The following is a 10,858-nucleotide window of genomic DNA, read 5'->3' as shown; positions in this document are numbered from 1 at the left end:
AATTAGCTCTAGCATCTCACTGCCCACCTGAATCTCTTTTCCATGAAGTGACACCCCACTCAGAACTTAAAGGTGCAGTTGTCTCTATCCCTGCATTTCTGTTTATGCAAAGTAGCCCCAAGGTGGTAGAGGCAGACACAATGAAAGTTATACTAAGACACTTCTGGGTCTCCTAAGAAAATGAGCTAGATACTGTGCAGGCATTCACATGGGGCTCTCCCTTAGTATTTGGTATATTTGGGGAATAGAGTAGAAGGAAAGAGTGAGTGGCTCACTGGGGAGGTGAAGGCCATCAAACTTTTAAGATGTGTGTCTTTAGGAAAGAGGGCAGAAAGAGGCTGATTTAATCACTCAAGATTTCCAGTTACCAGAAACTTAACTGTTCTATGGCAGTCTTGCTTTGGGCTAAAATCTTGTGAAACAGAGTTTTCTGAGGGAAAGTTTTCTGAGGCTATGCAGAGGTCTCTACCTTAAATTTGGAGCCAGGGGGTAAGGCATCTCTCAAGTGGCCCCAGACTTCTTTCATGGAAGGCTTTTTGGCTAAAAGTATATGTTTTGGCATCTACAGAACTTGGAATTTCAACAGGGTCTTCAGGGCTTATAAAACAGGATATGGCCCTAGCCACTTTGGCTCAGTGGATATAGAGTGTCTGCCTGCGGACTGAAAGGTCTCAGATTGAATTCCGGTCAAGGGCATGTACCTCGGTTGCAGGCTCCATCCCTTATCTGGTAGGGGCATATGCAGGAGGCAACCACCAGTATCTCTTTCTCTCCCCCACCCCTTTCACTCTAAAAAATCAATGGAAAATATCCTTGGGTGAGGATTGACAACAATAAAAACAGGATATGTATATCTAGTACACTTCTGAGCAACTGGAGAGGGTCACAGTGGTGTTGGGGAAAGCAGACAAAGACTGGTGAACTAACTATCCAGAGGAGCATGATAATCTCCAAGCAATATTCTGCCTCACAGGAAGATACTCAAGGCTGTCAGACCTGTGACAGACTGATATGGTGAATATGTAAAGAGAGAGCTCTGAATAAATTGCAGGCATTGGGATTTCCCAGGTATACAAAGAAGGTGTTTTAAAGAGATCGGCTTTGCAAAATTTTTCTTGGAGACCAGGATTTTCACTTCCACCACCTTTTCTAGGGGCCTTTGCAAAGCTTGGAGCAGCAACCAAAAACTAAAGCATTTAATTAGGCTCAGAAACCTAAAAGCCAATCCTTGAGCCAAATCATCTGGACATTTCCATTAGAATTAATTTATTTGATCAAGGGAAATGATCCCTATCTTAGTTGTTCCAACAAAATGTTTTTACTTTTGCCCTTTTAAAGCACATTGCCCAACGTTAAAGATTTCAAAATTCTACTTTTTACATAGTTTTTATAGAGGAAATGCTGGGTTTTCAGATGCTGGCAATGACTGTACTAAACATTAGGCATTTGTGGCATTTGTTTCCCTCGCATAATTATTAGTTTTTAATCCCTGTTATAAGGCTTTTTTGCTTATCAAAAAATTGTTACATTTCTAAGTAATTCAGTGCATAGCATTAATAAAGCTCTTGGCAATTATCATTTGAAATGCTGATACTCCACCCAGGAGCTACTTATTGCATGGTTTCTGTTATTTGGCTCCATGCTTTGGCTTTCTTCTTGGCCATGGAGAACCAGATTGGCTCATCTGGCTCTTTGAACATGGCTGGGTGAGCTGAAGATTGTCTGGTTTCTTTTCTCATGGCAGGCATTTGAATTATCTTCTCATTTTCATATCCTATTGGAACCACTGCAAATAACACACAAGCAGTAAGAAGACCCAGAGGTACTGAGCTATGTTTAAAGAATACAATAAAATTTTCCTTATTTCATGTTTATTCTGTTTTCTAAAACTTAATGCATGGACAATGCCATGGGTGGTATGGCAAAAGGGTAAAATCAATATGGCTATGGCACAGGGATGTGGACAAGGGAAGGTCTGAGAGAAAATGCTTACTTTACAGCTGTAACTGCCAATGTCTGGGTGGTTATTACTGTATTGGCTTATACTTTTGAATTGAGATCAGAGAGAAATCATATTATATGGTATCTTCAGTTTTTTTAATTTCTAGTATTATTTTTCTTTCGCTAATCCATAATGTTGTGTAACATAAATGATGACAAAGTAGCTCCACCTGGTAAAAGTCTATGCTAAATATCACTTTACCAACTACTCTAACCAAGCAGACTTATTTCCCTATTCCCCAATTCTACTCCTTTCTTCATCCTGTTTTATGGTTGATTAACTTAGTGGCTTAGACTCAATCAATAGTTCTCAACTCTGGCTACACATTAGAATTTCCTAGAGCTTTATAAATATACAAAGGCCCAGCCCTGGCCAGTGTGGTTCAGTTAATTGGGCATCGTTCTGTGCACCAAAGGGTTGCCAGTTCAATTCTTGGTCAGGGCACATGCTTAGGTTGCTGGCTTAATCCCTGGTAGGGGCATGCAGGAGGCAGCTGATTGATGCTGCATTCTCATGTTGATGTTTCTCTCTCTCTCTCTAAAAATCAATAAACTATTCTTTAAAAATAAATAAATAAAAATACCAAAGTTTATGTCATTTCCTGAACTAACTGAATTAGGATTTCTGTAAATGGGGCCAGGAACATCTGTAATTTTTTTTAAAAGCTTACCAGGTGATTCTAAAACAGTGAGTTGAGAACCACTTGGCAGGAGTATAGTGCCCATGAGACTATTAATATCTATGAGCAGGTCAGGTGCTACTATTTTCTGGCCAGACAATGGGTTACCAAATTCCTAGTCTAATTCTTCATGAGGGGGACTAAGGGAAAGGACAAATATGATTCAGTATAAATTCATTGTCCCGGGCCCCTGCTCCTGCTGAAAAAAACAAACAAACAACAACCCTCTGGCATATAACTCTGCTGATAAAATCACACTCTATTCTATTCCAGCATAACTTTTTTCCCTCACTTTCAACATTTCCCCACTTCTCATACCTCTGCTTAGAAGATAGAGGGGCTAAAACAACCCTTTAAAAATTCAATACCATTGAGTCTATAATGGAATATTCCTAATAGTTTCATTGTAAACAGAGAAAGTGAGAACACACTGCTTTGCTATGAACTGAAAGGTAACTTGGTTCTTTCCTCTTAAATACTAGCCTCAGGAACATTTTAGTACATGATCATAATTTTGTACCTACACAATTTCCTCAGTAGGGTAAAAAAAAAAGGAAGCTACTCTGAAAGTTACACACTGGACTTATAACAGCGATAATGATTGGATTTTCCTAAAACAAATTAATATCTGTATCTAATGGAAGAGCCATGAGAGACTCATGAAGCTGATTTGAAGTTGAGGGTGGGAAGATATATATTGTCAGAGCTTGAAAATCCAAGAGTTTCACAGCATTCTGCCAGGGATGTTTAGGGCGGGGGGGATAGTTGTGTGTTTTTACCTGCTTTGGTAGAGACATGTATCTTAATCTGTGCCGTCTTCTGCTGTCTATTGGTATTGGAAGTAGAAATCTCTCTTTGTTGGCTTCGTTTTGCAAGGTCAGCTCCCTTTAATACAAAAATAAAAACAGGAAGCTTGTAAGGCCTAACATGAAAACAGCAAATTACTTATTCAGATGATCACAAGGTATAAGCCCTGTCCTGGGTATTATTAGGTCAAAATTAATAAAATGGGAAGATGTGGAGTGATAGATATAGAAAAAGACAAGGAAAGAAATAGCAGTGAGAGCCACCTTGGTTCAGAATTTAGGTTCACAAAATCTAAGCTGGTTCAAGTTTACTACTTTTCAGATCTAGAAAAAAAGGTTGTCTTACTCATACAAATAGTATAAACAGGATGACATGAGAATTATTAATCTTGAGAACTACCTTTTCCCTAGCACTTGACAACAAGGTAGCAGAATGTGGTGGTTATAATAAAGTTTTATCAATTAACTGAAATGAGTTCTATAGAATTTCTATTGAGCAAAACTTGTTGACATCTGACTTGCACTCCTTGCATTACTAGAAAACAATATAGCCATAGGTCTTTTCAAAATTGTACAGTTTAAGCTTTTCAAATGAACCTCTCCATACTGATCTAAATTAATGTGTGTGTGTGTGTGTGTGTGTGTGTGTGTGTGTGTGTGTGTGTCTAAAATATCTGTAAGGATAGTTCTTCATCTTTCACCCCATTGATAAAAAAAAAAAAAAAAAAAAAGCTTTTATCCCATCATAAGGATTTTTTATGACTTTCTCCTTATTTCTCAACCAATTTCATGGAATCTGCTTTAGAATGTTTAGGACAGGATTTGATTTATAGAATCTTTTCACATGCATTACTTTCATACACTCTTTAAAAGCACAAAGTGGGGCACATTTGTTTGAGTACAAAGCAAGTCTTTTCCTTTGCAGAGTCTTGATTAATGCAACCAAAGAAGTGGGAAGTTGCATGCCTGAAAAAGATTCCAATGCAACCTTTGGGAGTGTTTTGTGGGCTGCCCCAGGTCCTACCTCATTTCTAGGCACTTTAGTGCCAGCCTTTGCTCCAGCTTTATTCTTGGTTTTCAGCTCTTTTGTAGGAACCTGGGTCGGGAAATTCTTCTGCTTTTGCTTGACCATGGTTATCCAAGGTGGCTCTGAGGTGGCAGAACCTGACTGTTTACCAGGAGCCTTTCCTGAGAAGGGAATTAAAGGAGTTAGAACTGAAGCAAGGCAGACAGAGTCTTGAGTGCCTATCCAGGCTGGGTCCTACCCACAATAATGTCCCAATGGGATCCTTGTGAATTGCCCAATGAAAATAAATAGATATCACATAAAGAAGAACCCCCTTCTTTTGTACCCTCCCACAATCTAGTAAGGCCGGAGTTCTTTGGATAGATAAAAAGCTGTACTTCAAAGTTTACATACTGTTCTCTTACTGGTACCTTTTCCTTCCTTGTCCATTCCTCTGCCTACCTCTAAATCATGATAGGACAAAGGTGGCCAGGTGGGCTGGAAAAATTCCTAGGAGGCCAGAGGTTCAGGCCATTAGCCATTAATGTCATTCCTCTAATTCCAAGGAAATGCTTACAGTATTTGTTACTTCACAGTTCCTCACGCAAGTGTGAGGGTACATGGGTGTGGTTATAGGCATATACAAGACTATGTGATGGTGAGTCTGAAGATGCAAAAACTTTGTGAGAGATTAGTGCTCAAAAGATCACCTAGTTCTGGATTCTTAGACATTTCAGGTTAGGGAAGAAGCTCTGGAAGTACAACCATTTACAGTAAATTAAGATTTCAAGCTGAGAGTCTGAACATAATGCTCTATTAATGAGCTGTCTTTAAAAATCCACATGATGTTGGGGGAAGCATAATACATGTAAAAGTGTTTTGGGAAAATCATAACATTTCATCCAAATGTAAAGTGTACAGAGGGTGGGAGAGCAGGAATGGGATGATGGTCATGTGTCCATTAGAGAATCCCTTAATCTAGAATGGAGCACTATCCTGCCCCCAAATCAACAAGACAACCCTATCAAAGAAAAAACTGAGCAGGCAAGGCTATAACAGATTTCTCCCTTTTCAAGACTTTGATTTACAGTTCTTCCCTCCACTTGGTACCTAACTGTCATCTGGAAAGATAGTCTCACCTGGGATCTTGTAATCAGGTTTCTTCTTGGGCATGCTGTCAGATTTGGGCTTGCTCTTTTGCTTCTCTGCAACATCAGATGTTGTGGTAACGTTCTTGGTGATGCCCAGGAGCCCCTGGGAAGCACTTCTGATTTGTGGTTCTCTATCTGTGTAAGATGAAACTGGGCCCAAGGAGAGTGAAGGAAGCGTGGTAGAATTGTTTTGTTCATTACTCTTGTACTTCTGTGAGGAAGGGATCCTTTTCAGTCGAACTCCAAAGAGGTTTTCAACATCAGCCTCACTGGTGGATAAATTTGAATAGTCGTTATTTTGATCACTACTCTCAAGAACATCCTCCTTAGAGTAAGTGTCCCCAGAAGTGATTGGTGGCCAGGCAGGAGCAAGGGTGAACTTCACAGGTTTGGTAGCAGGAGTTGAGATGTCCTTAAAGAGATCTTCAGAGTCTTGGCTGTGTCCCCTAGTTTTGCTTGGAGAAGCTGGACCTCTTGGGAGGGACCAGCTGCTAGGATTGCTCTCAAAAATGGCTCCCTTGGCAGCAGCACTCGTGGAACTTGAATAAACTTGGTACTTACATTGAGGTTCTGTAAAAGCCTGGAAAGGGTGTCTGGCAGGCAGACGATTCTCAGCACTACTCCTCTCTACAGGTACACTCACTGAGCCTGTTGAAGAAATCTGTGGCTGGAATTCAGCCCCATCCTCAGCTTGGATAAGGCATTTGGAAGGCAGCTGCTCTTCAGAACTCTTCCATTCTTTAAGAGAGCTCTCAGAAACTGAGGATACTTCTTGCTCATACTTAAGCTTCCCCCTTACCTGGGAAAGGTATCCAGGAAGCAGCTGCTCTTGAGGATAGCTACACTTAACAGGAGCATTTTCTGAATATGGGTCTTCAGGCCTCCCCAAGGACTGTGAAGGGCATTTCGTAGGCAGCAGCTTTGAAGAAATGCCTCCCTCGATATCAGCACTCTCACAACCTGAGAAAGCTTGGTGCTCAACTGTAGATCTCAACAAATATTTGGAAGGTTGATTAGAAGACAGAGGATCCACATAAACCTGCTCCTCCACATTAGGGCTCTCCGAAAAGACATGCTGTGCCATAAATTTCACAAATGACTGAGAAGGACACTTGGTATGCAGTGACTTCTTAGACATGCTTCCTTCAACAGCAGGGTTCTCTGTATGTAAGGATATTTCTTGAATGTTAGGCTTTGAGAAGTGGGTGGGATATTCGATAGGCAGTGGCCTCTCAGAAATGCACCCAACAGCAGCATTCTCAGAAGTTGGCATCATTTTCTGGATTTTATGTCTCACAATGGACCAATGTCTGGGAGGCAGCTGCTCTGTAGAACTGTCTCCCTCAATGGCAACACTCTTTGGACCTGCAGAGGTTGGTTGGTTGACTACTGATTTCATCTGATGCTGTGAAGGCTTTCTGGGAGGCAGAGTCTCTGAACCTACATAGGTTTTTTGCTCAAATTTAGGGCTTGCCCAGGGCTGCAAAATATATGGAGAAGGCTTCCGCTGCACAAGACCACTCCATTCTTTAGGAGCACTTATCAAACCTGAGACTTCTTGCTCAGCAACTGGTCTTCTTAGGGACTGAGAAGGCATTTGGGGAGGTAGTGGCTCTCTAGGATTTCCCCACTCCACAGCAGTGCTCCCTGGACTTGCAGATGGTTGTTGTTCAAAGCTGGTGATCACCCAGGAGCCCTTTGTGTGTCTGGGAGGCACCACAGGATTACTCCATCCTGTGAACGCACTCCCTGGGTCACTGGAAATAGTCTGTGGATAACCAGGGAAGTTTGGATACAGGGGTTCCACAAATATGTCCTTATTACAAGCAGTGTTCTCTAAGAAGACATGCTTGTCTTGAGGATTTGTTAAGCAATCAGGGAATTTTGACTCCATTAAAATGATCCTACCAGCACCCTCTGAACTTAAGAACACACTTTGTTCAATTGCTGGGTTCATCCTGGGCTGGGCTAAAATGTTAGGAGAAGGAGGCTCCATAGAAATGCTCCCCTTAACAGCTGTGCTCTCTGGACCTGCAGAGATTTCTTGTTCAGCTATTGGTTTCACTGGAAGCTGAAAATTATTTCTTGAAGGCTTTAGCTCCGTAGAAGTGGTCCCTTCAATAATAGCAATTTCTGGACTTGAGGAGATTGGTTGCTCAATTTTATGCTTCATCAGGCGCCTTGAATGCTTTCTGGGAGGCAGTGGCTCCATAAAAATGCCCCACTCAGGAGCAATACTTGCTTGACCTGCAGAGGCTTGTTCCTCAGATTCAGGGCTCAGCCAAGAATGGAAAAAGTTCATGGGAGGTGTTGACACCCATTCTGAAAAAGCATTCTCTGAATCTGAGGAGAGTTGCTGCTGAACAGATGGCTTCACAGAGGGCTGAGGAAGGTTTCTGGGAGGAGTCTGCTCCATAGATACAACTGACTCCTGAAGTGTCTTCTTTGAAACCAAGATTTCCTTTTGGGCTGTGGGCATTTCCAACACCGGGGAAGGACGTTTGGGAGGCATATCTCCCTCGGAACTGCTCAAATCCTTAGGATTACTGTATTTTGCAGAATTACTATTTGATTCTGTGGGCACTTTGTCCTCAGGTTCCTCCAAAGTCTGGGAAGCACACCTGGCAGCCAGCTGCTCGTGAGAATTGCACAAGTTCCCAACAACACTGTTTGAATCTGGGAAGGCTTCTTGATCATCTTTGGACTTCACGGGCTGAAACGAATATTTGGGATCCGGCTCCTGTTCAGAACCACTGCCCTTCTCTGAAGAAGCACTCTCTAAATCTGAGAGCAATTCTTCATCTTTGGGCTTCCTCAGAGACTGGGAAACGTATCCAGGAGACAGCTGTTGATCAGAACCACTTTCCACCTCTGAAATACTGTCTGAATCTAAGAAGGCTCCTTCAGCTTCCGGCTTCCCCAAAGATTGGGAAAGGCTTTTGGGAGGCATCTTCTCTACAGAAATTCCTCCCTCTGTCAAAGCACTTGCCTTATCCGAAACACATGTTGGAAAGGCCTGGATGACATTTCCAGAAGGCTTTTCCTTGCAGATGGTTGAGCTATCCTGAGCTGACTTCATTTCAAATTGGTCACTTTTTGAATCAAAGCTGGAAGCTTCTTCCTCTTCTGACTGAATATGAGAGGGATCCATATGCACCTGAGCCTCCCCTGCCACTGAGAATATGGTATCTTCTTGGCTTTTTGAAGAGTTTTCCACCATTGATGAAAGAGAAGTTATGTTATCTGACTTCTTAGTCCCAGAAGCCTCATCCTCAAGGTATTGTGATGGACCACTCACCATGGACTCTTTCCTGTCATTAGGTCTGATATATGACATTGATGCTTTTCTGGTTTTAAAATCTAAACCAGTCAGTCTCCTTCTCATGTCATTTTCATCTAAAAGCAACTCCTGAGGAGTAATATTTTCTACTTGTGGAACTCTGGGCTGCTTCATGACTTGTGTCTCCAAGGAAAAACGGCAGAAAGGGCTATCCCTGGCAATCTTGTTGGCAGATGGGTACCCAGCTCTATTACCTAAGCCACGCCCTCGACTAGGCTGTTTAAAGCTCCTTCCTTTGGATCCACACTCATTCTTTTCTGAAACACTTGCTTCTTTTTTTCCACGTCGTTTTCCATATGCTGCCGACCATGAGTAGCCCTGACTCTCAGCAGCATCTGCATTTGCAGCCTGGTCTGTTGTCTTATAAATCTCAGTTTTGATGCTCTGTTCCTGACTTGAGGGACCTGTACCAGATAGAAATAAGAAAAAGAAAAATATGTGTGCTTTTGACTTCCTAAAATAAGAACAATTTGCCTTGGCCTAATGGGTACCTATTTGGTATTGAGTTTTCTAGCATTAAGAAGTAACTATTCAGAAGCTAGAGCAACTGGTCACTAAAAGTGAAGTAAAATCCCAATTTTATGAACTGATTCAAAGGTTGGCTCATTACCATTATATCAAGAGTCTTGCCCACCATTAGGAGTGAGACACATAAACAAACAAGTTTTGAACCTGCGGCAATGATTATCTTTTAGGAAACCAACTGAGGCAAGGCAAGGGGAAATTTTACTTCCTAATTAGTATTTGTATTTTCTACTTAATTTTCATATAATAGCAGGTAATGCTTTATTATTATTATTTATTTATTTATTTATTTATTTATTTAGGAACGCTGTGAGCAGGGGTTATCCGGAGGTAAATTTATAGCTCCCTTTTCTTCTGTTTCCTACTCTCTTGGTTTTTGTTTGTAAATCCTCACCTGAGGACATTTTCATTGATTTTTTTTTTGAGAGAGAGAGAGAGAGAGAGAGAGAGAGAGAGAGAGAGAATAAAGAGACATTGATTGGTTGCCTCCAGCATGCACCCTGACCAGGGCCGGAAATCAAACCTCCAATCTAGGCATATGTCCTGACCGGGAATGGAACCCAGGACCTTTCAATGGATAGAACAACACTCCTACCAACTGAGCCACACCAGTCAGGGCTACTCCCTTGTATTAAATTAATCTGACATAATATACATGCAAAAAAATTCTTGCAAGCCTTAATTGCATTAGTCCACAGGCTTCCGGCCAAGCACAATGCAACAGTTGTACAGATCTCTCCTCTCTCTATTCTTTTAAAATATGTTTTTATTGATTTTTAGAGAGAGGGATAAAGAGATAGAAACATCAACTAGATGAGAAATATCATCAATCTGCTGCCTCCTGCACACCCCCTACTGGGAATTGAGCCTGCAATCTGGGCATGTGCACTGACTGAGAATCGAACCTGTGACCTCTTGGTTCCTGGGTCAATGCTTAACCACTGAACTACACCAGCTGAGCTCCTCACTGTATTTTTTTTACTAAGGAACTCAGCTTGATACCCATGTGGAAGGGCCCTCACTGCCTTCCCTCCCCCATCATATACTGCATCCCTAGCTCCACCTGTTGGCTTCATATCCAGCATACAGCACTGAGGGTAGCTGGATGCACTCCAAACTATTCCCATTATGTGGAAATACAATCAGTATCTGCCCCCATGGACACTGAGTCAGTTCTATCCTCTGTGCATAAAAGGACAAATATTAAAAGTAAATATGAAAAAAAAACAATAAAAGGAAAGTAAAAATGAATTACTAAGTTCTTTCTCTCTGTTTCTCTCTGCAGAACAATTTTGTTAGTTTTCATAAAAAATTTTGTTTAGGAATATCCTATCTTTGAACTCTTTTGT

At 41.5% G+C, this 10,858-nt stretch overlaps 1 protein-coding gene across 1 annotated transcript in view; it reads right to left on the bottom strand.

Moving 5' to 3' along the window:
• Positions 1 to 1,311: 1,311 nt before the first annotated feature.
• KIAA1210 overlaps positions 1,312 to 10,858 on the bottom strand; it is a 58,343-nt gene continuing 48,796 nt past the window's right edge. The window contains exons 9-12 of the mRNA XM_084869939.1: positions 5,633 to 9,388; positions 4,512 to 4,675; positions 3,461 to 3,566; positions 1,312 to 1,786 (exon numbers count right to left, since the gene is read on the bottom strand). Of these exons, the coding sequence (XP_084726065.1) occupies positions 1,611 to 1,786; positions 3,461 to 3,566; positions 4,512 to 4,675; positions 5,633 to 9,388 (4,202 nt within the window). The 3' untranslated portion in view covers positions 1,312 to 1,610. The remainder of the gene's footprint in view (positions 1,787 to 3,460; positions 3,567 to 4,511; positions 4,676 to 5,632; positions 9,389 to 10,858) is intronic.

Source organism: Pipistrellus hanaki, assembly GCF_964339955.1.
Source record: "Pipistrellus hanaki genome assembly, chromosome: X".
NCBI classification, from domain to species: domain Eukaryota; kingdom Metazoa; phylum Chordata; class Mammalia; order Chiroptera; family Vespertilionidae; genus Pipistrellus; species Pipistrellus hanaki.
The sequence above is the reverse complement of the archived record's forward strand: the minus strand, read 5'-3'. Positions and strand labels throughout refer to the sequence as shown.